General features: G+C 45.0%; 1 protein-coding gene across 2 annotated transcripts; it reads right to left on the reverse strand.

Moving 5' to 3' along the window:
* Window positions 1-27287, reverse strand: Prpsap1 (phosphoribosyl pyrophosphate synthetase associated protein 1). Of its 2 annotated transcripts, XM_046449553.2 has the most exons (10): window positions 26989-27287; window positions 23018-23070; window positions 20704-20770; window positions 13654-13826; window positions 12075-12190; window positions 11572-11627; window positions 10620-10765; window positions 2360-2430; window positions 1475-1621; window positions 1-732 (listed from the first exon to the last, which is right to left on the reverse strand). In XM_046449553.2, the coding sequence occupies exons 1-10, from the start codon at window positions 27156-27158 to the stop codon at window positions 574-576; spliced, it is 1158 nt and encodes a 385-aa protein (XP_046305509.1). In that variant the 5' UTR covers window positions 27159-27287; the 3' UTR covers window positions 1-573. The 2 variants fall into 2 exon arrangements, with proteins under 2 accessions (XP_046305509.1, XP_046305510.1); XM_046449554.2 differs by lacking the exons at window positions 23018-23070; window positions 26989-27287 and adding an exon at window positions 22535-22675.
* Between the last annotated feature and the right edge of the window lie 439 nt (window positions 27288-27726).

The raw sequence follows: 27726 nt of genomic DNA on the forward strand, positions 1-27726 counted from the left end.
TGAGACAATAAATTCTTTTATTTGCAACTTAGCAACGCAGATACCCAGGGGCAGGCTGCTCCTCTCAAACCTAACATCTGGAGAGGAGCAGTGACACAGTGCTCCACTGTTCAGGGGCAGCAGGCACAGCAGATTCTGAAAAAAAGATAGGATTCTCTAAAAAAGGCTTCTGCAAACTTGACTAGGGAGAGAACTGGAGAGAGAAGATGCCAGGGACTCAGCTTCCGACCAAGGTCAAAGTCACACTGCGCCCCAAAGCTGAGACAACTGAAGGAACACTACAGAGCTAAGACTTCATCCGCCTTGAACTCCTCTTCAGTATCAAGGAGACTCCTCAGAGAGCGGCTGTCATCCACTTACGGAATAGGGCTGACACTGCACGTTTAAGGCAGTGTTATGTTATCTACTAGTTCCGTCTCCACTACATAAGGCCCCTTTTCCACAGATCTTGGAGAGACTAGCTAACTCCACACCACGTCCTGTCCTCCCTGCAAGGACACACTGTGTTCACAGCTGCAGGCACTGCTTGGTATGTTTTCCTTGGGAGTTCCAGGGCCAGGGCCACCATGAAAGCTAGTCATCCACTGTGATGTTTCGGAAAAGGTAGGCCATGGACTCTCCATTGTGGATTCTCCGAATTGCTTCAGAAAGAATCAAACTGATATCCACAGTCTTTATCTTGGGACACTGCAGCTTCTGGACCTCATGAGGGACAGTGTTTGTCACCACCACCTAGTCATACAGCAGCAGAAAATAAAGTTACCAAATGTGTGTGCTCTAAAATGGTTAGAAAAGTATCTAGCATTCAGTACCCATAGGCCAAGTTCTAAGCTACAAAACTTCATTCTACTGAGCATGTTTTTAACTTTTTTTCAGTTGTAGATGGACACGATACCATTATTTTATTTATCCATTTTATGTGGTGCTGAGGATCAAACCCAGTGCCTCACATGTGCGAGGCAAACACTCTGCCGCTGAGCCAATCCCAGCCCCCTCAGTACAGTTTTTACAAACTAAAGTTAACCAAGTTTCCACAAGGAAAGCTTACATGGATCAGAAAATAAGACTCAGGCCCTGGGAATGTCACAGTCTCTATACAGGGAGCCCCAGCATTGTGCAAAACTTTCCTATTATCAGGGACATACTCAAGTCTCAAATGCCATTTCAGTGTCAAATCATATTAAAAAAATGAAACAAACATTTATGCAAATAGGCATATATTCTTAAATATGTTTCTACCCCAACAAGGCTGCTAGTCAGCAAAAAAGTACTGTTTCATAGGTACTCTAGAGGGATGAAGCAACTTAACACTGATTGGCTCATCTTTTTATTCACAGAAACTACAGCAGCAGATCTTGACTCAAGCTAGTTTCATGGTGCCAGGGAGGGACCCAGGGCCTCGTGCATGTCAGGCTAGAGCTCTACCACCGAGTCCTACTCCAACCCTGTCCTAGTCCTTCAGAAATAGACATACCTCGTCAATGGAGGACTCCTCAATCAGGCGGGGGGCATCTGCAGACAGGATGCCGTGTGTGGCCATGACATAGATCTTGTAAGCGCCCCTCTCTTTCAGGATCTCTGCAGCAGCAACAAAGCTCTCCACATCATCAATAATGTCATCCTGCGAGAACAGTGTTAGTATAAGGAAGTGGCCTCTGCTCCCATCTATGGACACACAGCTCCCTGCTCTTTTCTGCAGTTGGTTCTGGAGGGTTTCCAAGTCTGGGCCTGAGTCAGAGATGGCAAGAGGAACACTTCAGCAGCACCTCGCACGACTGGCAGAAAGTGGTGAAATCTTCCAGTCAGCTCAAGCTGAGGACTGCCAAGGCTCCTTCTCTGTTTTCAAATTCCTGATTCATCCCACAGAGCCAGTGTCCCACTTTTTTTTCTTCCAGGAAAAAGTGACACATCAGGAAAATAGAATAAAGTGAGCTACCGTAATGACAGGTGAACCTCTTGCCAGCAAAGAAACTTGGAGCTAAGAGCCAACATGTCAGAATGCAGCGTGCAGGGGAACTGGGGCTCTCTTCTCACCAGTGACAACGGAACAGCGCATTGCCAGTTCATCACATGGCCTCAAAGTATAAGGAGGATGAGGCGGCTGCCCCGGGGGAACTGGGCCCCCGAGGTGAGGCTGCAGTGCTGAGCAGGAGGAACCATGCTCCTTTACACCTAAGGGTCATGTTCTAATCCCTGTTCTACTACCGCTGCTAGTTCTCCTAAAGGAGTTGGGTGAGAAAGGATGGACAGACCCACTGAATCCAGCGCTGGGCTGGAAGTACAACCCAGAAGAGGACACCTCCTGGCTGAGTGCCAGCAGTGTCACCCATGCACCAAGGACGGCCACAAGTCACCGTACCACTATAATAGCGATGCGTCCTCCAACATCCCCAACTACGGTGATTGGCGGCTTCTCTTTGGCCATCATCACTAGCAAAACAAAACAGATCACAAGACTTGTTAGTTATGTGTTGCTAGATAACTAAGCAATCCCAACCTCATCCCTGGGAGTGGGGCAAAAACCAGAGCACAGATGACGATGACAACCACCCATGCAGACTCCCCCCATCACAAGCCTGGAGTCTCAGAAACAGTTGAGAACAGCGATGACCCACAGAAGTAGAAGGCAAGCCTGCAATGTAGCTTAAAAATTCCTAGTAGCCTCATCAAAAGTAAAAACAGGTGAAACTAATAATTTTATTTTACTCAGTATATCCAAAATGTTATCATTTCAACACATAATCAATATAAAACCCAGTTCTCAGTTGAGACTAGCCTGGTCTCAAGAGCTCACAGCCTGTGACTGTGGCCACATAGGGCATAGCACAGTGGAGAGTTGGAGAGCAGAGGAGTGAGATGTCACGCGCAGAGAAGCAGCATCACTGAGAAGAATCCAGTGCTCACAGTAAGTGCCACCCTGTGGGACACCCAGGGAAAGGCCTCCAGGTGGAAAGGCGGCTTAACGGCCTTTGATTTCTGTGTCACCTTGTTTTGATCATTTAGCCTTATCAAGTGACTGGCACCACTCACACAATGACTTTCCTGAAAATCAGGAACCTCAAGACAGTCATTACAAGCCCCCCATCTTATCCGACTACAGAACCTGCATCTGGAAGAGGCCATGAGTGTACAAAAGGCAACCGCAGGACAGAGAAACAAAAATGGAATCACCTTCAAGAGGAAGTGAGGGAACTGAAGGGGGGTGCGGAAAGTCACAGAAGAACAACTGAGTATTCTGCTCTTTAGGGAAGCTTTCTATTGTTCTGAAATATTTATTAAAATAGTAGTGGAGGAGAGGAAAGAACCCAATTCAGGGTGATTACACAGTTTAGTGATTAACAATCAATTCCAGCTGATCCTTACCCACAGGCACAGCTTACGGCAAAAGGCTGAGCTGAAACTGAGCACTGTTTTACTAACAAATTTTAATAGTTATTTCAGAATAAAACTGAGCTATGCCAAATCACTGAGGCCAGAAACTGTTAGCCAGGATACAACATCTTCAAAGGCTTCCAACGTTTTTACAATAAGAGTAGGAAACTGCATTCCGCTTTTAAAATCAGCATTTTCCAAATAAAACAATGGCTTCATTTATAGGAGTCCTTAGTTACAAAAGGATGGAGCCCTTCCTCCAAGGCACAGCTCATCCACACCACTTCCCTCCTGCCTGGAGGAGCAAGACTGGGGTTTAACAGTGGTCCCTTCACCTTCTAAATACAGCCCTCATCGCTGGAAGGCTTATTTATTTATTTTAAAGAGGGAGAGAGAAATTTTTTCAATATTTATTTTTTAGTTTTCGGTGGACACAACATCTTTATTTTTATGTGGTGCTGAGGATTGAACCCAGCGCCCCGTGCATGCCCCACGCATGCCAGGCGAGCGCGCTACCGCTTGAGCCACATCCCCAGCCCAAGACTTATTTTCCTCTCTTCTCCCCTTTTCCTCCTCCCTAAAAAGATCAGGGAGACAGTGTTATCTTTTCTTCCCCTAGTTAATTGCCCTTTAGCACATCCACTACAGGAAGGAGATGCCTGCTGAGGATCTAGGAAGTGAATATCTCCCAAATCAACAAGTGAATCCCAACAAGCAAACAGAGTGCCCTGGGACCCCTTACTAGAGCACACCTGGAATTGGAATGTAACCCTTGAAGAGTTCCTTTAAAAACCTCTGTCCCTCAGTACGGGGGAGAGTCACAGCCTTTGGGATAGGAGGCCCCTGTGTTTCTCCTTTGCTAACAAAGCAATAAGCCTTCTTTTTCCTTTTTCTCAAAACCATGTCCTCATTATTAAATTGGCATTGGAGACAGGGACTGAGCTTTAGGCTACAAATTCTGGCACCCCAGATGGGACCAGGGAGCAACCTCTACTCCAACTTTCTTGGACCAGCCTAGCACTCCAAGCAACTGCACTTCCATGCTGAGGATATAAGGCAACTTTTTGAGAGCTGATTAGAAGAGACCAGCAGGTGTGCCTCCAGTCAAACCCGGGAAGCTATTCCTGTAAATAAAGGGAGGGACTGAGGGACTCCCAGCAGCTGCTCCCCTTGGGGAACTCTGGCCTTCCTTCCCTGCACTGTCAGGGTTGCTCCATTTTGGTCTACTTTGAGAAAAAGGAAATTGAACGCAGTGAAGTGGTGACACCTTGGCCATTTGGTAAGTTCCTCCAGTATACACACTGAGACCCTTAATTCTACACTTCTGGTTCCCTTTTGTGGGAGCATCTGGTCCCTTCATGGGGACATCCGTGATACCATTGGTGTAGGAGTCATGTTAAGCGAGAGTTGGGAACTTGGTGGGGGAGATTTTGCCCCTATCTGGTCTGTTTTAAAGGTTTCCCATCTGTCGGCCATGGTTCGGGGATCCTCTATTTGTCCAACATTATGTTTTTTGGTTGTATTTGTTTCTGGCCCTTTAAGACATAGGCAATAGTGTGTTGATCCTATAGATTGTTTCTTGGGAACGATCTTGGCTGAATGAGCCACCTATAGATGCACACGTGTCTAGAAAAAAGATGATGTTTTACTGTAATAATCTGGTCTTTGAATGGTTTTCTGAATTATTGTACAATCTTGCAGTTGGGAGTTGCTTTACATAATAAGAAGCCTTAGCAGGCAAAAACTAAGTTGGATGCAAAAAGATGCTGCCTCTAACATGTGAGCATAGCAGGACACCAAAGGAGGATTGAGGGCCAGTGCTGACAATCTGGGCACCTCTTCTCAGCCTGGCCCCGGGCAACTGCAAAATATCCTGCTGTGGGTCAGGGACACCAGTCCTGGGATAAAAGAAAAACAAAAAAACTCAGGAAAAACTTTCCCTAGAAAATACAACAACAAGCTGGGGCTATAGCTCAGTGGTAGAGTGTCCACCTCACATGTGTGAGGCACTGGGTTCAATCCCCAGCACCACATAAAAATAAATAAAGATATTGTGTCCATCTATAACTAAAAAAAAATATTTAAAAAAATAAATAAAGGGGCTGGGGATGTGGCTCAAGCGGTAGCGCGCTCGCCTGGCGTGCGTGCGGCCCGGGTTCGATCCTCAGCACCACATACAAACAAAGATGTTGTGTCTGCCGAAAACTGATAAATAAGTATTAAAAAAAAAAATTAAAAATAAATAAATAAATAAATAAATAACAACAACCACCACAACCCAGGAATAGCAAGCAATAAAAGGTAACTTCATCTCATTTTTTATTATCCAAACACCTAATTTTTTTCTTCTTTTTTTGTACTTGGGACTGAATCCAGGGATTCTTAACCACTGAGCCACATCCCCAGTCCTTTTTATTCTGAGACAGGGTCTCGCTAAGTTGCTAAGGCTCGCCTTGAACTTTTGATCTTCCTGCCAGGCATGCACCACTGTGCCTGGCTCAAACTCCTAGTTTCCACCACTGTGGCAAAGCACCAGCCATCTCTAGCAGAGGCACTGACATATAACTTACAATCTTTCCAAACTTGTTCCCTGTCCATCCTCAGGGAGGCAGAAAGTCTATTTTGTAAAATGGAAGAGCTTCAAGGTCCCACTCCTTCATTCACAACTTAACTTTTAATAAATCACTTTGCTGAAACAGGGCTTCTTGACCTTGGCACTGTAGACATTCTGGGCTAAAGACTTGGGGTAGGGGGACGCAGCAGTGCCCTACCTCCCCTGCTGTGACAGACGGAATCTGCTTCTAATATTGCAAAACATCCTCTGGGGACAAAATTGACCCTGGTTGAGAGTTACTGCTCTAATGAACAAGTTTGAGAAACATAATTAAAACATCTCCCTAAAAGCTGCAGACCCCAAGTGCAAGTGTTTGCTTTCCTCTGGCTTTGGCATAACATTCCAGTATCTTAATAAGTGAACCACTGAGGCATAAAGTACATTGAATTTGGAAGGCACAATTACACGTACAAGAAATAATGTTTTAAGCAGGGTGCAATGGCACATGCCTATAATATCAGCTACTTGGGAGGCTGAGGCAGGCAGATTACAAGTTTGAGGTCAGCTTCATCAACTTAGCAAAAACTTGTCTTAAAATAAGATTTAGAAAGGGCTGGAGACATAGTTTGGTGGTGGAGAGTTTGCCTAGCATGTGCAAGGCCCTGGATTCAATCCCTAGCACAAATAAATAAATCGGTTTTTCAGAATTCTCTTGGCAAGGACTATGTGAGTGGGGAATCACAGGAGATAGCCCTGCAGCAACTGTGCGAGTTACAGGGAAAGCATGCCAGCGCCCCCTGAAGGGAGGCACTCTTCTAAAATGTTTCCACAGTTCATGAAGAGGACCAGGAAGGGAACATGCCGGCAACAGCAAACCTAACAAAGCAACATTCTTAGAACAGGGGTCCAACGGATGCTCACCATGTAACACACCCTGGCAATACAGTGACATCCATCCAAACATCTCAAACCCAGCTGTTTTGCTTCTTGATGCTACCCTGAATGATTCTCAATCACTCATGATGGACCTAAGACCAGGGGAGTCACGGGCCGCGGTGCCTGGCAACTGAACTTGTATACACAGAACCCAAGGCCGCTTCTAAACACCTTCTCCACCAAAGCAACTGGAGATCCCTGGAGAAGTGGCTGATTCCAGGGCTAAGAAGGTACAAGAACATGGAGTGGGCTGGCACGGTGGTGCACACAGATAATCCCAGTGGCTCGGAAGGCTGAGGCAAAAGATCATGAATTCAAAGCCAACCTCAGCAAAAAACCAGGTGTTTGGGCTGGGGTTGTGGCTCAGAGGTAGAGTGCTCACCTACCATGCAGGAGGCACCGGGTTTGATCCTCAGCACCACATAAATATAAAATAAATATATTGTGTCCACCTATAACTACAAAATAAATATTTAAAAAAAAAAAAAAAACGAAGGCTGGGGATGTGGCTCAAGTGGTAGCGCGCTCGCCTGGCATGTGTGCGGCCTGGGTTCCATCCTCAGCACCACATACAAACAAAGATGTTGTATCCGCCGATAACTAAAAAATAAATATTAAAATTCTCTCTCTCTCTCTCTCTCTTTAAAAAAACAAACAAACAAACAAAAAGAGGTTTTAAGCAACTCAGTCTCTAAATAAAATACAAAATAGGGCTGGGAATGTGGCTCAGTGGTAGAATGGCCCTTAGTTCAATCCCTGATACCAAAAAAAAGAACATGGAGCATCCAGTTATACCAGGAAATAAAGTATCGAAAAACAATGAATTGTTAAAAGGAGGAGCTTGAAGAGTTCGCCTTGGTCAAGTCCAAGATACTCTGAGCATGGAGAGAAATTACAGTATAACCCACTGAATTAAAGAGGATTCTATGAGCCCACACATTCCAAATAAATGAATGAACAGGGAAGAAAGGAAAGCCCACACTAGGATGCCAGCAGATAAACGTGGAAGGAACAATGAACTTGGAACAGGACCACTGGTCCTGTGGGCCCAGCTACACAGAAGACTGCAGAGAGAGGATCTCCTGAGCCAGAAGATGGAGACCAGCCTGGGCAACAGACACTATCTCAAAAAATAAATACTTAAAAATTTGAAAAGACCACTTGTCAATAATCACAGTATAATGGATTCAGGTGAGAATCTTCACTGGATGCTAAGTTTGAGGATAAACGGGAAACAGGATGTTTACAAGATCTTAACCTATGACACCACTAACTACAAAGAGAAGAAAGAGCAGCCATCCAGGGGAAAACCTGGCTTAATCAAATGACCAAAATCAACTCTCCAGCAATGGATCATCACGTGCTTCCTGACATTCCTGCCAAAACCACACAACTTGAATCTCGGCATGAGCACACAAATGGCCCAATTAAGGGGCAGCCTACAAAATAACTGGCCTGTGCTGTTCAAAAGCATCAAGATCACAAGGGACAAAGAACGGAGGAGCCATTCCAGATTGAGGCTAAGGAGAAATGACAACTGAATGCCATGTGCAACCCTGGATTAGGTCCTGGCCCCCCAAAAGTTCTTTTTTTCCCTGTTTTTGTTTAAAAGGACATTGTTGAAACCTGAATAAAGCCTGTGGATTAGACAATAGTACTGTAACAGCGTTCATTTCCTGAGTTGAGAATTATACTGTGGTTATGAAACGGAGCCTTTAGTATTTAGGAAATATATACTGAAGTCTTTAGCAATAAAGGAACATTACGTCCGCAACTCATTCTTAAATGGCACAAAAACATGTGTAGAAATGTGAAGTGTGGGACTCTGAGAGCACGGTGAACATCTGAATTCTTTACCTTTCTTCCATGTCTGAAATAAAAAGCTAAAAACAAGAGGCTCGGGTTGTGGCTCAGCGGTGGAGCACTTGCCTCAAATGTGTGAGGCCCTGGATTCGATCCTTGGCACCACATAAAAATAAATAAAATAAAGGTATTGTGTCCAACTACAACTAAAAACAAATAGCTAAAAACAAGCAAATGTGGCCCATGAAGCCAGCTGCCTCATCCCACAGCTGGTCCTGGCCATGTGACTGCTTCCTGGTCTGCAGAAGGATGAAGACAAGTCCCTGCAGGGATAGCTGTGGAGCTTAGCACAGCTCTTGGTCTGCAGCAGGGGTCCAACAGATGCTCACAGTAACTGGAGCCTTGTTTTTCAAAGACTTAAAAAAATCTACATGCCTTTCAACGTATTATGAGATATCCATACTATGGAACACTATGGAACTGCAAGAGACTGAGATGCCTTCCACTGTACATGCTGACAGGGAAAGAGAAACTGAATGAGAAAAGCAAGAGGCAAAATGAGGTGTACAACACACTATTATTTGTGTAGAAATGAGAGAAAAAGAAATATGTATTTGCTAATAAGTGCAAAAAGTCTCTGCCCTGACACAGAAAACCAAGGTACTAGATATCCAAGGAGCTAGGAGAAGAGAACTTGTGGGTGGGGAATACTTCACACTGTGAAGAATTTTATACTTTTTGAATTTTGTAACATGTGAATGTATTATCTATTCAAAAATTTTAATTATGAAATCCTCAAAAAATAACATACTGATATCAAATATTAAAGTTAAACAAAGTATATTACTCTTATGTAAAAACCTTCCAAGTTTAAAACGAAGCAATGTCAAAGTTAGCAGGAGTAAAGGTTAGAATGCTCCACTGAGATAGGAGCCTGCCTCTAACAAACCACCTGAGGCCCCGCCCCATAGCGCCTCTATCCCACCAACCACTGCGTGCTTCTGAGGCGTGGCAAATAGATCTAGAAAGAAACTACCTGCTTCCTCTGAAAACTCTAAATGTATCTACACACACACACACACATAACATATGCATGCACTCAGTGCCAAAGTCCATGGAAGTAAACAGCTTCTACACTGTTAGATGAGTAAGAGAAATTACTTGGCATCAGGTCAGAGAACTACATTCTAACATAAGTGCTCAGAGTTACCTGGTGGCTAATACCCGGTATCTGACTAATGGCTATTATCACCCATTTTACTGAACATAAAGTTTCAGATGTGACACCATTACACACAACTCTGTTTTCTAAAGCTAAAATTATTTAACGCTGAATGCTACCCAGATCAGCTTAATTGTCCTTACACAGTCTGCAAATGTGTATAACACATGCAACCTCCTACAAAAGGGGAAATCGTGGCACTGCTATTCAATAATATAAAATATGTAATAAATATATGATAACAGTGATTATTTTGTGGTACCGTGCCTGAATCCAGGGGTGCTCTACCCCTGAGCTGCATCCCCAGGCCTTTTTATTTTTTTATTTTTTTTGTGGGGGTACTGGGGATTGAACCCAAGAGTGCTGAGCTATATAGCTCCAGTCCTTTTTTTTTTTGTGGTGCTGGTGACTGAACCCAGGGCCTTGTGCATGAAAGGCAAGCACTCTACCAACTGAGCTATATCCCCAATGACCCCCCCTCCCCTTTTAAATATTCTATTTTGAGACATGGTCTTGCTAAGTTGCCTAGGCTGGCCTTGAACTTATGATCCTCCTGCTTCAGCCTCCTGGGTCACTGGGATTACAGGTAAGCACCACCACACCTGGCCCATTCAATTATTTTAAAATAGCAAGAGACCATGCACAGCAGACACAGGGGTTAACACCTAGCCATTCATATTAGCCATTAGAAATTTCTCCAATTTATAAATAAAAGTATAGAGCTAATCTTACACGGCAACTCCAGGCCCGGATGTACGGTAGCATTTTTGACCATTGGGGGAGAATGACGGCCATCATCCATGTCCAGCTCTGTGCACTGGGCTTCTCCATGGATCACAGCTAAGCCCAGACGCAGTCTCTCAGCATATGACTGGGCCCTAAGAGAAGACAAAGGGAAAAGAGCACCAAGGGGAAGAAGCATCACTCTACCACTCCACTTTCAGGAACAAAGGAATTATACACAGCAGGCCAGGTACAAATGCTTTCAGGGCACAGGAACTGGGTTCTGGGCCAGTAGCTGAATCTAGATAATATTGGTTCTATCCTTAGTCCAATTTTTTTTTTTAATATACTCTTTTTAAAATACCTTTATTTGTCTTATTTTCATGTGATGCCTGGGATTGAACACAGTGCCTCACGCACGCTAGGCAAACTTTCTACCACAGAGCTACAACCCCAGCCCCCAATATTTTTTATGATGTATTTTTCTTCTTGGCTTATTTTCTTTGTTTCGTCCAATATTCTAATAGTCATTTTCAGGAGAATGAACTCTCTTTAAAATGGTGTCTTAAAAACCACTGCCTGAAAAACCCCACAGTCCCACTCTTCTCCTTCTGAGAACTTAGAGAACTCCATCTTAGAGAAAAACCCAGGAACTCAGAGGCACCTTCCTTTGTGGCCTGGAGGCCAAGGCCAGGGGAGCTTGAGCCGGGGAGCTTGCTGGCCATGGGAGCTGTGTGTTCCAAAACAGCTAATTCTGATCTCAGAGCACCCAAAAGGACTTCTCACCTTTTTCTTTTTGGAGACAAGGTCTTGCTGTGCTGCCCAGGCTGGCCTTAAACTCCTAGACTCAAGGGGTCCTCCCGTCTCAGTCTCCCAAGTGCTAGGACTACAGGTGCATGTCATCGTGCCCAACTCTCAAGAGTTTGTTTGTTTGTTTTAAATAAATATAGGATTCATTTACCTTTTTGCAGCATCAGGAGACTTAGCTACAATGACGGCATTTCTGTAATTTGGTATCTAGATTTGGAGGAAAAATAGAAAATACTGAAATGTCATCAAAAAACCCCTAGATGTTGGATAACACTTCTTCCTCTCATCAATGACCCAAACTAGCAACCAAATATGCCAGAATTTCATTTACACATTTAAATTTTTCATTGTTTATCAATTAACTTCATTGCAAAGGTACTGCTAGATCAAGAAGGTAAACAATATTTTAAAAAACCTTCATTCTAGAAAGTGTAAGTGATTGCTAAAGGTACTTAATAGGAAATTCGCTATAATGTCTTTCAAAAATATGGTCCTGCACCACTAAATGCTGAATCTGAGGCTATCCGGCTGCCACGGGCAGTAAGTCTGAGAAGGGAGCATCACATGTGCCTTTCAATCATGAAATCTGGTGCCAGAGAAAAACTAAATAGGATCTCTTTGAGGACAAAGGGGTGTTTGCTGGTGGCTCCTCACTTCTTCCTGGATATACTGAAGCAGGAAAGGTGAGGCTCTAAGGTTGTCCACGGGAAAGCTGAAAAAGCCTTGTATTTCCTTTTGGTGAAGATCCATAGTGATAATGTGAGTTAAACCTGAAATTTTAAAACAAAAAATTACAAAGTTCTCCCCTACAAGTTAATGGCCTCAGTGGGCAGATCAACTCCTGTTTCCCACCAGGAGGCTGAAGGCAGGAGACACTGTGAGCCAGTGCTGCAGTTACAGACTTGCTGTAAGACCTAAGGAGCTGAGGAGCTGTCCAACCTAATGCCAAAGAGCCTGCGCCCCACCATAGGACACAGCTAGGCTGACAAGTGTGCTCCTTCCACTCTGACCACTAGCTTGGTCCTGACCAGTGAGGGGAAACCGGGTGGAAGCAAAAATACAAACATGAATTAATAAATATCCAGGTAATAACAGATGCAAGAAACAGACAGGCCTTTATTAAAGGACTGTGGCCTCAGCAGAAAGGAACAAGAAAGCAATGCAAAGGAATGCACACAGGAAGAAAAGAAATTCATACATCACAAGGATAAAATGCTAAAGGATGAGATAATTTCTATATGTGATAAAATAACGGCTTAAGAAGTATTTTATAGAAAAACAATGAAAACATACTCAGAATAATCAGCAGTGCTGAACAGAAAAGGATACATGTAAAGACACTGAGAATGGTCAAAGGTCAATGCAAAACCTCCAGAGTGAAGAATGAATATATATATATATATATATATATATATATATATATATATATATCTCACATACACACACACACACACACATATATATATATTTGAATAGTACTGGAAATGGAACCCTCATACAAGGGCCTCATACAAGCTAGGTAATCCTCCAACCATGCCCCCACTTTTTTTTCCCCCTCTGAGTTGGGTTTTACTAAGTTGCCCAGACTGGCCTTGAAGTTGAAATCCTCCTGCCTCAGCCTCCCAAGGAGCTGGGATTACAGGTATGTGCCACCATAACCAGCAAGGAACCAGTATTTTAAATAAATGTCAGACAAATAAAAATTCAATAAGTTTAATATTTTATTACATTTGATTATAGGTCAGAAAGTATGCCACTACTACATAAGAAAAATAAAAGCAATAGAAATGGGGTGCTGTACACAAAGGCAACTGGAGATGAGAGGAGGGAAAGAGTATATAAACTAAAGAAGTAATAAAAGAAAAATAGTGTCTTAATTCTGTGAACATAAAAGGAACATGGCTAACTAAGGCAAATACACACATCTAGACCCAAAGTTCAAAAGACTGTACAAGAATGCCAAGCCAGCCAGTTTTCACTTGAAAATAGAAGTGACAGAACCATAAAGCCCAGCCCAAGGTCAGAGAAAGCAGGAGCGAGCAGATCCCAAAGGCAACAGAGAGGAAGGTGGGAGCTGCCCTGCCTCACAGATCCCCAGCCCACCCAAGCAACAGGAGCAACAGAGTAACCAGCAAACACCGCATAAAGAAGCAGGCCCAGACTAGATGCCCGAGGCAGGCTGCAGCCCAACAGCAGAGCCCGAGACCCTCCACCAGTGTCCCTGTGCGCTCACCTGCTTTGGCCAGCATGGATGCCAGCAGCTTGCACACGATGGACCCCCTCTTCCGCATCTTGCTCTGTTTGCTGTAGGGGAAGTAGGGGATGACGCCGATGATGTTCCTGGCACAGGCCGTCTTCAAGGCATAAGCCATGATCAGCAACTCCATCACAGCTGTGTTCACATCTCTGGAACGGTTAAAATGCGTATTAAACCCTAGGAAGGATCTCAACTTCAGTGACATAACTTGGGCTGCCAAGATGTTGCCAAAGGGATCTTGTCACCACCCGGCTTGTGACGGCACCCACAAATGCAGGGAAAAGCAAGGCAACTGTTCTTTGTACAAGGTGGAATCAGCCCTGGGTCCTCTTGTGGTTACTTGAACCCACAGCACAGTTAACCCACTCTCCTTTACCTGGATCTTCCATGTGGTGACAGCCCTTGCAGTGGTACTGGAGGCAGCTGCTGGTGGCCAAGGATACCTGAAACTTGCTGGCACTCTCCCAGAGATTCAGACCAATGAATGTCAAGAGAAACCTGTCCTGCTATTTAGCTGTGGTTAACAGAAAGGATTTTGATCTCTTTTTGTTTGATTTGCTACCAGGGCTTGAACCCAGGGTGTTTAACCACTGAGATACATCCCTGGCACTTTTTATTTTGAGACAGGGTATCCTCTAAATTGCTGAAGTGGGCCTCAAGCTTTCGATCCTCCAGCCTCAGCCTCCAGATTTGCTGGGATGATATGTATATGCCACCATGCTCAGCTTGATCTCTTTTCTTTCAGGGCTTGAGGGAACAGGGAAGTCTTGGTGCCTCTCAAAAACCTCCTGTCAGCCAGTCCCTTCTTTCCCTGAGATGTACAGATTCCTGCAAAGACTACAGGAGGAAATATAGCCCCGAAAGACACTGGAAGGGAAGTCCCACCAGTGATGAATGTGGGCTGCTGCCTTTTGCCAAGGCTGATCAAGCCATGGTGGGCTTGGCCTTTCTGAGCACGAGAACCCCGTGGTCTGCCGGGATGACGTCCCACATCCACCTGTGCATCAGAATCCCTCCAGGGACTCTCCACGCTTCCTCAGAACCCCTGTCTGGGGTGAGGACTATTGCCCTCTTCCAGTAGCCAATTCCCAGGCCGGTAGGAGAGGGTTCTTGAGGTACCAGGCCAATGATGGCTGAGTAGGTGGCTGGATGAAATACTGGTGACCCCACATCTCCTCCATAGGCTGCTGTGACCCTAGAAACAATCAGAGCACTTCCTGACCCTCTACTGTGTGACACTGTGTGGTCCCCAAAAAATCTCCCCTGGTGTAGCCTCTTGGGCTAATCCAGAGCAAAGATAGAGCTGAAGTTAGTTTAGAAAATTCTGGAAAAATGGTAGGCTTTTAGTTGGCTTTGGTATGGCATTAATAATACACAACTGTATGACAGATGAGTCTGTAGAACCATCCCAAGGAGGCCCAGGGAGTGAGACATTACTGTATGAGACAGCTTCTAAGGAGTCTTCATTTCAGGGTGACTTTACTTCCCTTAATGGCCAATTCCCCCCACACAGGTTTCATTTTCCAGTTTTCCCTCTTCCTAATGACCTATGCCAAGGAATTCAACATCCTTCTGCCCAAGGCTAAGAAGAGTTTCCAGGCCTCCACCCCCACCCTTGCTGGGCAGGAAGGTGACAAAGGAGCCTTTGTCACACTGGTCTGACCCATTCGCTGAGAGATACTGGACAAATTGGACACAGGCGATGGTAAGTGTTAGCTGGATGAAGAGAAACTGGCTGGCAGACTGCGCTGTTTATCTGTACCTAAGAATGTCCAAGTATATCCTGGCTAGTTCTGGTAGTCTTTGCATCTAATCTTGACTGCTTTGTCAAGGGGCTTCCTCTCCTTGGGCAGTCACACCCTGTTCTGAACTCAGCCCCACTGCTCTAACATTTGAGGGCTGGTGTGCAGCTCAGTCGGCAGAGCCCTTGCCCAGCACACATGGGGCTCTGCATTTGAACCCCAGCACCCCAAAAAAACAAACAAAACAAGGCGAGGTGAGCAGTAGACACAGCAACACTGACCATACTGCTCAGCACTGCAGCAGAGACACTACCGAGTTGCAGTGACAGCAGCCTGGAGAGGCGTGGGGCTTACCCCACCCCCAACTACTAATCATCTCAGCAAATACGTTGCAAATGGTTTTTTGGTTTTTTTAGTTGTAGTTGGACACAATACCTTTATTTCACTTGTTTATTTTTTAATGTGGTGCTGAGGATCAAACCTGGGTCTCAAACGTGCGAGGCAAGCGCTCTACTGCTGAGCCACAATCCCAGCCCCTGCAAATGGTATTTTAATGAGCTGTCTTACTTTGCATCAACAGGCAGAAACCTGTACATAAACATGAAACTTGTCTCTCAAAAAATGCCTTTAAGTTTTACATTTATTTTACTTAGTTCCATGGTTCAGTGGATTTGAAATTTTGGTGATTAGCAGCACACAGTTCAATCACCAGCATACTCACTTCATTCAGAATGGCCTTCTGCCCTTTCCAAAAATTTAATGAGGAACAACCGAAAGCTTGCTATTATTGGACTAGTCATAAGAAACACACTGCATGTCCTGAAAGCGGTTTCAGGAGTTCAAAAGCTATTCTGAGCAACACTAGCACTAAGAAAAGGGTTCACACAGTGCTCTCAGGATGAGCATTTTGCAGGAACTAAACTAATCTGAATGTCTAAGCTTTTGTTTAGAATCAGTTTTGTTTTTTGTTTTTTTTTTTTGTACTGGGGATTAAATTCAGGGGCACTTAACCACTGAGTCACATCCCCAGCCTTTTTTTATTTTGGCACAGGGTCTCACTAAGTGGCCCAGGCTAGCCTTGAACTTTCTTTTTCTTTTCTTTCTTTTTTTTTTTTTTAAATACTTTTTAGTGTCAATGGACCTTTATTTCATTTATTTATATGCGGTGCTGAGATTTGAACCCAGTGACCTACAGGAGCTAGGCAAGCGCTCTACCACTTAGCCACCACCCTAGCCCCTGGCCTTGAACTTTGGTCCCCCTACCTCAGCCTCCTCAATTGCTGGCACTGCAGGCGTGGCTACTGTGCATGGCTCTCTGTACTTTAACTTTGTTCCATTCTCAGGCAATAAAAATACTGGTTTATTGTGGCAAACCTAGTAACCTTCACCCTCTTGGACCTTTCTCCAAGTTTTTCCTCATTTCTTCCATCCTGCCACCCTAGGACACTGCCAGGTAAGCCAGAGTTTGCTCTGATGCCACACTGAGCCACTGGGAAGAGAACTGTGGCTTCTGGAACCTCAGAGAGTTTGTGCGCTATTGCACCTGGAGGACTTAGGCCATCCTCAGGGAGACTCTGGCCTCAGAGGCATACAGCCACACTCCTACTCCTTTCTCAAGGGGAAGGGTCTTCCATGTGTTGAGTTGTGTGTAAAATCCTCACAGCTGTTCTACAAAGTTCATCTGTGAACATTTTGGTCCAAGTTTCTAACACTTTAGATACAAGCAGAAAAAAACTGCAGAAATGTTTCCCCATTATTCATTAACCAATTTGCTTTTCCATGCTTCTCTGCTCCTTCCCCGGAAGAAACCTGTTCATCAATGATCCTTCACTTGCAAAGTATGGCCTACACACTGCCCCAGGATCCTCTGGACTGCAGGCGTTAAATATTTATACTGAGCACTCATGACCACCATGATACTGAGACCAAGGATTATATAAAATGCAACCTTTTACCACAGAGGACGCCACAATGTAATGTTCCTACACTAACTGCAGCATTCTGGCTGACTAGCTTAGGACAACTTGGACACCAGGAAGGGATCACAAAGGATGCTGCCGTTAATGGTGAATGCTTTCTTGCCAGGATAGTAAACTGTGAATCTGCACTTACAACGACATGGTAAGGACAGTCTGAGTTACAGTCAGGAATATCAAAGTACCAACCAGGGAAGGAAGGATCTTGCTGAGATCCAAGAACAGTACAAAAGGATCACAATTATCATGTGAAAATGCAGAAAAGACAGAGATGCAAAAAATTATGCAAAGTATTCATAATTCACTCCACAAGAATTTAGGGACTCTATATGCTAGTGACATAGGTCAAACCCATTCATTTCAAGGCAGAGAATGACAGGTGTACAAGGTTGTAGTGACACCTGCACACCCGCTGTCGTGTTCTGCTGGACTCAAGAGTGGGTCAGCAAAGTCTGTTGTCTAGTGGGACCAGCAGTTTGTAATGGAGTTAGAACAACCGATCTTCTCAGATGACACCCAAAAGGAAGGTCCTATTCTGCCTGCCACCTGTGTGCTGCCCATCCCTTACCAGCCACTTCCATTTCCAGATTTACATGGTCCACAAAAACCTGTACCTCTCAGCACGTCCACAGCTAGCTACCCACAGCGAGGCATCTGGGAAAGACACACAGTAAGAGGCTTCCTCAAACAGGGATTCTGTGGGATCAAAACTGAGCAGTCAGGCTGTATGAAGCACTGGGTTTGATTCTCAGCACCATATAAAAAAAAATGAATAAAAGTAAAGGTCCATCAACACTGAAATAAACAAAAACACTGAGCGGTCACAAGAGAAAGAATACAAGGCAGGAAGTGACTCTGAGACTGGAAGCATGCAACAGGACTGCCCAGTGTTTCCAAATTCAAGGCACTGTGTCTAGTGCTAGGAAGGAGGACAAGCAAAAGCAATGTGTCTATCATCCATTTCCCTGGGTTTCTAGGCAGGCCCCCTGGTCTTCCTCATTCCCAAGACACATGTCAAAATCAACTAAACAAAAAAGAACCAGTCACCACGAGAGGAACATATCTATCAATACCACAGATACTACAAATATCTATCAGTGCAGCCATATCTCCCCAGACACAAATGCATGAACCTTCCAAACAGCAATGCCACTTCTTGGAATCTTCCTATAGCTGGAAACAGGCGATGTGCTCACACACTGCTGAGTCAGCACAGGCGCAAGCTGGCCATGACTGCTCGCTAGAACATGGCGCATCCACGCAATGCCATGCAACAGGACGACATGGCTTTACCCCACCTCCCACCACAGATGTCTGACCTCAATCTCATCATCCCAACAGCAAAATGTCAAAATCTTCAATAAAAAGTCTTAAAAAATGTCAAAGTTTTGAAGGCCAAAGGAAGAGTGAGGATGAGCAGATCCAATTAAACACCAGCTGAGGTTCTGAACTAGATCTTTCTGCTCCAAACATCACTGCAATGGTGGGCAGAACTAACATGGCCCGAGGATTAGACAGGAGTCACTTGTTTAATATTCTGATGGCCGTGTTGTGATTACAGAAAGAAAAGTCCTTGTTTACAGGAATTACACACTGAACTTCTGGGCTGGGAAGCCATCAGGTGCCAGCCTACTCTCAGAGGGCCACATCAAGGCTGGGTAGAGCTCAGAGGGAGAGCACTTGCCCAGCATGTGCGAAGCCCTGGGTTCCATCACTAGCACCACATTAAAAACAGAGATGGTAGTACAAGCAAGTTTCCTATAAGTTTGATTGCTTCAAACTAAGAATTTTTAAAAGATGAGATAGCTCTTTTATACTGATATGCCTAGTTCTTTGTTTGGTACTGGAGATAGAACCCAGGGACACTACTACTGATCCATATCCCTAACCCTTTCGCCTGTCCTTTTTTTTTGTACTGGAACTGAACCCAGGGTCACATAACCACTGAGACATAGCCCCAGACCTTTTTTAGAGACAGGTCTCACTGAGTTACTTGGGCCCTCACTAAGTTGCTGAGGCTAGCTTTAAACTCTTGATCCTCCTGCCTCAGCCTCCCAAGCTGCTGGGATTACAGGCATGCACCACCATAACCACCTGTCTGTATTTTTAGTAATTAACATTGTTATTGTTATGATCAGAAAGAAAGCATTAAAAATCAAATATTTGGGTTGGAGTTATGGCTCAGCGGTAGCGCACTTGCCTGATATGCATGAAGCACTGGGTTCGAGTCTTAGCACCACATATAAATAAATAAAATAAATAAAAAGGTCAATCAACAAATATTTTAAAAAATATATCAAATATTTATTACCTGCCAGTAACACTGTGTAGGAGATTTGGTTATATTTGAGTGTATATAACTCTATGACCCTGCTGTTCTTGATCTCCTGCAGACCCAGCCCTCTCAATCCCCTCAATGGTGGCAAAAACAGCTGTCAGGTAGCATTTAAGGATTAAACGTGAAACACACAAAATGCCTGGACACCACAGGCACTCAGTGCCAGTCTTCTTTTTGGGAGGAGGGGGTAGGAAAGACTGATAGGCCCGTGCAGGGTGTACAGGGCTCTACCACTGAGCTCCGTCCTCAGCCCTTTTCGCGTTGAGACAGGACCTAAGTTACTCCCACAGCCTCAGCCTTCTGAGTACGCGAAGTCCAAGCATGTACTACTACACCCAGCTTCAGTACCATCCTTAATGCTAACAAAGCCTTAGGAATGCAAAGGGGATCAAGAATCCCATTGTACCGGCAATGAAAAGAGAAAGAATCCCAGATGTATGACCACAGGACACAGGCCCCTGGGTCAGCCCTCCTGTGTTATGGGAAGGAGTGATGATGCCGTCTGTAATAGAGATGGCCAGAAGAGGCAAACAGTGCACAATAAAATGGTGTGCAGGGCTGGGAGGTGCCCCAGCCATCGAGAGCTTGCATTGCATCCACGAGGCCCTGGGTTCAATCCCTAGAAGACCAAAGAGTAAAAAAAAAAGAAAGGCCATCTGTGAACCAGGAGCAGTTACAAAGCAGGTTCAACAACAAGCTCTTCTGCAGAGCGGAGCTGGCAAACAATGGCCTGGATTTAGTGCACCCAGAAACAAGAGATCTTGTCCTTGAGGTGTTTAACGCTTGGGAAGAGGTCAAGTACACTGGTACAGTATAGTGCAACAGTGTAGGAATTCTAGGGGACCAGAAATGTGTTCTGGGAAGCATTTAACATGCTGACAAATTTATAGTTTAGGAAAACCTTGACTTGCTCACATGGGAAAAAATGGTTTTTAGAGGAAAAAAATAATTCATCAAATAGTGCTCTTACCTGGGTATTGTCTGTATAATGAAAATGTCTTGGCCACGAACAGATTCTTTTATTTCAACTCTTGTTTCTGAAAAATAGAAATGTTCTCAAGTTTTCACAGCAGCACTTCACAATGCAATGATTAGCAGCTGGCACTTAAAGGGAGCAAAGAAGACTCCAAATCAACACTTCAACTGCTAAAACAAAGTCAATTCCTGAAGGACTCCAGAATGACAAACATACACATTAGGACAGTCAAGCTGGTGGGGCATGGGGATGCTCCTGGGAGGCGGAGGCAGGAGGATGACCAGTTAGAGGCCTGCCTTGAAAACTTAAGACCCCATCTAAAAATAGCATTTATTAAAAGGGCTGGTGGGGAAGCAGAGATCAGTGGCAGAGTTCTTGTCTAGCAAAGTGTGAGAGCCTATGTTCAATCTCTAATGCTGTGCAAAAAAAGAAAGAAAAAAGTAAAGTCAAGCTAGGGAAAAAGTAAGCCAAAAGTAGAAGATAAAACTAACCAGCTGGGCATGTTGGCACACACCTGTAATCCCTGCAGCCTGGGAGGCTGAGGCAGGAGGATCACAAGTTCAAAGCCAGCCTCAGCAATGGTGAGGTGCTAAGCAATTCAGTGAGACCTTGTCTGTAAATGAAATATAAAACAGGGCTGGAAATGTGGCTCAGTGGTGGAGTACCTCTGAGTTCAATCCCCAGTACCAAAAAAACCCCAAAAAAACAAAAAACAGATTCACATGAAGTCTCTGTCAAAAAAATAAAAAAGAAAACCAATAAACAAAATAAAATGGAAACACCCCCAAAACTATCACTGAAATAAAGATACTTGTACATAAGATGCTTAGGAGGTTCTAGGGTTTTCCTTACTCACCTTCTCCTCCCCAAGTGCTTCATCTCATGAGACCCCCAAATGTAACACTATGATTTAAGCTGGAGACTGCTAGAGTACCGGGCCCACCCACATTCAGCTTCAGATTTTAAATCTCTAAATTCCCTGGCAGTAGATAAAGTCCTAAAATCACCCAGTACACCATACCTATGCCTATAATCCCTGCAGCTCAGGAGGATCACAAGTTCAAAGTCAGACTCAGCAATTCAGCAAGATCCTGACTCAAAAATAAGAACCAAAAAGGCTAGGGAGGCTGCGGTTGTGGCTCAGTGGGAAAGCACTGGGTGAAGCACTGGATTCAATCCTCAGCACCACATAAAAAATAAAGACGTTGTGTCCATCTACAACTAAAAATATTTTTTAAAGGGGGGTGGCGCTTAAGAATGTAGCTTGGTGATTAAGTACCCCCGGGTTCAATATCTGCTACCAAAAATAAATAAATAAATAGAGTCACCAAGTAAAAAGTTGCTAAGTGTAGAAGCCGGGTGAAAGGTGCCAGGTGGTAAATTAAAACACAAGTGAGGGCTGGGCTGGGGCTCAGCGGCAGAGCACTTGCCTAGCTTGTGTGAGGAACTGGGTTCAATCCTCAGTGCCACATAAAAGTAAACAAATAAAGGCATTCTGGTCATCTACAACCATGAAAAAACAAACAAACAAACAAACAAAAATCCACAAGTGACTTATCCACGTCTGGGAACATGTGCCTTCCACACAACAACCCACTGAACTCCATTCCATGTTCCTTCTGCAGTGCTTGGCCAGCTTAGACCCCATTGTCACTGTCCTGGTAACTCCTCCTCAAGCTACTTAAGTCAGTTATAGTTACATCTTAGAAAAAGAAAGGGAAGCAGAGAGTCATGTACCTAGTCTTTCAATTTTGTAGAAACAATCTCAAATTATTGTATACTAATTTGCCTTTGCAATTAATAGGAGCAGTATAGTCTGAAATACCTGGCCCCACGGGGACGTTTCTGATCCAGCACTGAGAGAACACTGGCCACCACAAAACGCCTTCAAGTGCTGTCAATTTTGTACAGTTCTCTGCACACCGGTGGGAAACAAAAATGGGTCACCAGCCCACGGTGAGAGTCTAGAAGACTTGTAAGTCATTATACCTAGCACCCAATGGCTCTTGACGTCATCTGATGACAAATGAGACAAACGTAGAAAGTATTTATCAACTACAACCTGATGTACAAGAAAAAACATTCTATGTGTCTCCTTGTTTTATTCTAAAACAACAGATGAATATTTACATCATCATGGAAAAAAAGGAAAGGAGACACTATGGAAGAGAAGGAGAAGTCAGATCTCAAGGGAAGCACAGAAGGACAGTATGTATACCTCTGACATTGCCATGTTCTACTCTCTAAAAACACGCCAGCTGATTCAATAGCTCAGGGAAGACAGGATCTTCAGGAAACACCAACTTACCTCCGTTAGTCTCCTGATATACAACAGACTTCCCCAACTCAGCACCAAGACGCCTATAGCACAGATAAAACAAGACAAAAAGGCAATTAAGAATTCTCTTCCTAGGCAAATCCAGTTCATGTGTCTGTTTTAACAGAAAGTAACTAGAGGGCACTAGACCAAAGCCCAAGCTAAAACCCCACCCCTGCTCCCTAAGCAGAGTGCCATTTTGTAACAGTTTTATTGGAGAAAGCCCACAACCCACATTTAACATCAGGGTCACTGTGTTTTGTGGTACTAGGAACTGATTCCAGGAGGCTCTGCCACTGAGCTACATCCCCAGCTCCTTTTACTTTTTTAGATTTTGAGACAGAATCTAAGTTGCTCAGGCTGGCATCAAACTTGCAATCCTCCTGCTGGGTTGTGGCTCAGTGGGAGAGCACTGGGTGAGGCACTGGATTCAATCCTCAGCACATAAAAAATAAAGACATTGTGTCCATCTACAACTAAAAATATTTTTTAAAGTGGGGGTGGGGCTTAAAAATGTGGCTTGGTGATTAAGTACTCCTGGGTTCAATATCTGCTACCAGAAATAAATAAATAAATAGAGCCCAAGTAGCTGGGATTACAGGCATGCACAACTGTGTTAGGTTTGGTTTTCTGATTTTGTTTGCAGTACTGGGAACTGAACCCAGGGTGGACTACCACTGAACTATCTATCTCCCTAGTCTGTTTTATATTTTATGATAGGGTCTCACTAAGTTGCCTAGGCTGGCCTAGGACTTTTTCTGCCTCAGCCTCCCAGATGGCTGGGATTACATGCCCAAACCACCATGCCCAGTGATTCATTGTTTTTTGAACAATAGTTGTCTTGGAAAATCATTCCCAAATACATGGTTACCAGCAATGACTTCAAAAACACAGGACACACATAAATGTCTCAATTGTCAAAAGCATTATATATAGATGGAGTCCGGCATGACAATGCACACCTGTAATCCCAAGAACTCAGGAGGCTGAGGCAGGAGGATCACAAACTTGAAGCCAGTCCCAGCAACTAAATCAGTCCCTATCTCAAAATTAAAGAAAAAAGCAGGGGATGTAGCTCAATGGTAGGGCACTTGCCTAGAACAACAAGGCCCTGGTTCAATCCCCAGCACCACACACACAAAAAAAGGTTTGTAGGGCTGGGCTGGGGCTCAGTAGCAGAGTGCTTGCCTAGCATGTGTAAGGTACTGGGTTTGATTCTCAGCACCACATGTAAACAAATAAAGATCCGTTGACAACCAATAAAATATTAAAAAAAAAAAAGGCATGTAGATGAAAAGGAACTTTAGTGCCATTAACCAGATATAGTATGAATCTTGCCTGGATATGTTATATGTCACAAGGGTAGAATCTATTTAAAACCATTCCAGCCAGGTTCATGCATACAACAGAACCTCACCAGCCTCTAGGATGAAGCTCTAATATGTGTGAAAGTACAAATGAAACTTGAAAAAAATCCAAGTAAAATAAGCTGGACACAAAAGGATAGATATTGTATGATCCCATTCAATAGGCAGTACCTAGAACAGGCAGATTCACAGACAGAAAGCAGAATAGAGGTTACCAGGGGTGGGCTGGGGATATAGCTCAGTTGGTAGAGTGCTTGCCTTGCATGTACTAAGATCCTGGGTTCTAATCCCTGGCACCACAAAAAAGAGAGGTTACCAGGGGCTGTGGGAGGGGAGAATGGGAGTAAGTATTTCGTGAGCACATAAAGAGTCTGTGTTTGGGCTGGGGATGTGGCTCAAGCGGTAGAGCGCTTGCCTGGCATAAGTGCGGCCCGAGTTCAATCCTCAGCACCACATACAAACAAAGATGTTGTGTCCGCCAAAAACTGAAAAAAAAAATATATATTAAAAAAAAAAATTCTCTCTCTCTCTTTAAAAAAAATAAATAAATAAATAAAGTCTATGTTTGGATGACAAAGTTCTGGAAATGGATGGTAGTGATAGTTGCTCAAACATTGTGAATACTTACTGTCACTGAACCGTATAATTAAAAACTGTTAAAAAGGTAATTTATGTATAGTTTACCAAAAAAAAAAAAAAAAATACTCCAGCCCCCTCCCCCCCAAATTATAATAGTGGAATACATGTAAAAAGACTTCTAGTAGAAGCTGGATGCAGGGCACCTGGGGAGTAAGTACAACACACCTCTAACATATATTCTGGGAATGTGAGGCACCCAACTCTTCGGCTGTTTAAAGTGTGTTAACCAAAAATCTGAAATTCCTTGGCTGGGCACAGTGGCACACACCTGCAATTCCAGCTACTTGGGAGGCTGAGGCAGGAGGACAACAAATTTTCCAGCCTGGCAACTTAGTGAAATCCTGTCTCAAAAAATAAAAAGAGCTGGGGCCATAGTTCATGGTAGAGTACACCAGGCTTCAATCCAGGGCGGGCGGGGTGGGGGTGGGGGAGTGGGGTCAAAGATCCTTGGTTGAATTCAGAGCTGAAAAGAATCAGGAAATAAAATATGATAACCTCAAAGGTCAGTCATCTTCAAACCCTGTTTAGTGGGCAAAACTCTTTCTTCAAATAAAATGTTTTGGAGAGGATGGGGGTGTAACCCAGTGATAGAGAGCTTGTTCAGCATGTGGAAGGCCCTGGGTTTGACCCAGACCAAAAAAAATATAAGTATATACACACACAATGTTATTAGAAACAATATATAGAGCAAATGAGTATTTACAAACATTTGTTATTTACAGTGACTTCAAACCTTTCTAGAACATGGCAGAGAAGAATCTAACATTAAAAACAAACAAAAACCACTGTCTTTAAATGTGCCCTTCTCTCTTAGCTTCTCAGGCAAGGTCATGTGTGGTAAATCTGACCCAATGTAAACAAACACAACCTTCAGGTTTAAAGTTAGTGTTTTAGTTGGCCTCAATAAGACAAATAATAGGGGCTTAGAAACAGAAGATAGTAGAGTGCAAAACAACTGTTTTTTAACACTCTTGCAATCTCAAAATTCCAACTGAAAAACAGCTGAAAAAAGTGTTAAGTTTTGTTTTCCTCTACAATTCCATCTAGAATTTTACAACATTATGAATGCAACTGTCCCCAGCCCTGAGAATTCACCCAGGAAACACAACGTAAACTGTTTAAAATGTGAAAATGACTGGGCCTGGGATTGTGGCTCTGAGACAGAGCGCTCGCCTAGCACATGAGAGGCTCTGGGTTCGGATCCTCAGCACCACTAAAAGTAAATAAAGGTGTTTAAAAATGTGAAAATGACTAAATATTGCAAAACAAACTATTCGTTTTATGTTTATATTCCTAACAAGTTTGTTTGGAAAGGGTTCTTCCTGTAAGGTTCTTCCCATTAGAAGTCTGGGCTTAGAAAACAGGTTATTATCAGAGGGCCACTAGGAGCCCCTGCTCTGCTATGTATCTGATGATCTTCATTATCATCGTCAAGCTCACAAAAAGCCCTGTCCAATAGACAGAATCATCCCTTGACAAATGAAGTTCAGGAAAACCAAGTCTTTGGCTCTGGGTCACAGAGTTGGTAAGTGGCAAGAAGCCAGGGAAGGTATTCAGAGCTGTCAGATCCAAAAGCCACTTGAGGCCACAGGCTCAGAAGGGCGAAGGCTTGACTTGAATGCTCCAACCTCAAGCCGCCTTAGAGAGCACGGTTAGGCCTATCTCTGCTCCGCCCAGGCAGGGCCAACGCGCTCCCAGAGCTGCCCCTTCCCCCTGCCCTCCGCACACCCTCGGTGTGTGGCCCGACACAACCCCCACCCCGTCCCGCTTGGAGCCCGGGGACAGCGGCGATCAGCTCCAGGGGGCAGCTCCAGCCGCGGAGCGGGCCGCGCCCTGACGCGCCGCGCCCCCGGGCTCAGCAACGCCCCCGGCGCCCGGGATGGGGAGGCGGCCCGCTCTCCAGGGCCGGGCTGCGGGGAGGCCGAGGGGCAGGCAGCCGGCCCGCCGCGCGCTTACTCGGTGATGCGCTTGGCCAGCTCGGTGCAGGCGGCCGTGGAGTTGGCCGAGAAGACGCGGTAGCCGGTGCGGGCGGCGTTCATGGCCGGCGCAGCGGCGGGGCGGGCTCCCGGGGCGCGGAAGGCCGAGCACGCGGACAGTGGGGGCAGCAGCAGCAGCTTCTTGGGCATCGTCCGGCCCGAGGCGCGGTGGCAGCCGCCCACGCGGGGCAGAACCCGAAGCGGTTGTGACGGCCGCGGCGGCGAGTCGGCCTAGGGCTGCGGGACGCGCCGCGGAGCGCGCGAGAGGGGCGAAATCCCGCCCTCGGGCCGTGCTCCGCGGCCGCTCCCATCGAGCCCAGCGCGCCGCCCCTCCCAGCCGGACGCCCGGCCACGCCCCCTGAAGAGCAAGCCCCGGAAGCCCGCGGGGCGCCGGCTAGAGCGCCCCCACCGCCGCCATATCTGGTGAGGGCAGGGCGCCGGCGACGCTTTGGAGCGTGTTCTGCCTACCGACGCATCACTGCTCTCTCCGCCGCTTGCTTTTGCCGCTCTCGGAGGAGCTCTAGCTCCCCTACCCTGCTGAGTAGTGCATTCAGGTTAATAATGTCCCCAGCTCTTTCAACTTTTCTGCCAGAATCAAAAATGTCTGCCCCCATGGAATTAAATGACCTAGCTCCGCGTTGGCGAGGCGCGTGCGCACAACTGAGATTTATTTGAAAAGTAGAGGGCGGAGTAAACGCCAATTTGGGGACTGGAATTC

This window comes from Marmota monax, unplaced genomic scaffold (genome assembly GCF_021218885.2).
Source record: "Marmota monax isolate L192 unplaced genomic scaffold, Marmota_monax_Labrador192_F-V1.1 WCK01_AAM20220418_F8-fsc00292, whole genome shotgun sequence".
Taxonomy (NCBI): Eukaryota; Metazoa; Chordata; class Mammalia; order Rodentia; family Sciuridae; genus Marmota; species Marmota monax.

Bases quoted from the DNA above. Each gene is read 5' to 3' on its own strand.
- Prpsap1 (XM_046449553.2), bottom strand. From the start codon at position 27,158: ATGCCCAAGAAGCTGCTGCTGCTGCCCCCACTGTCCGCGTGCTCGGCC. The intron at 20,771-23,017 runs GTAAGTTGGTGT...TCTATTTTTCAG, and splicing joins ATATCAGGAGACTAACGGAG to AAACAAGAGTTGAAATAAAA. The intron at 10,766-11,571 runs GTAAATGAATCC...GTCTTCTCTTAG, and splicing joins TCTCCTGATGCTGCAAAAAG to GGCCCAGTCATATGCTGAGA.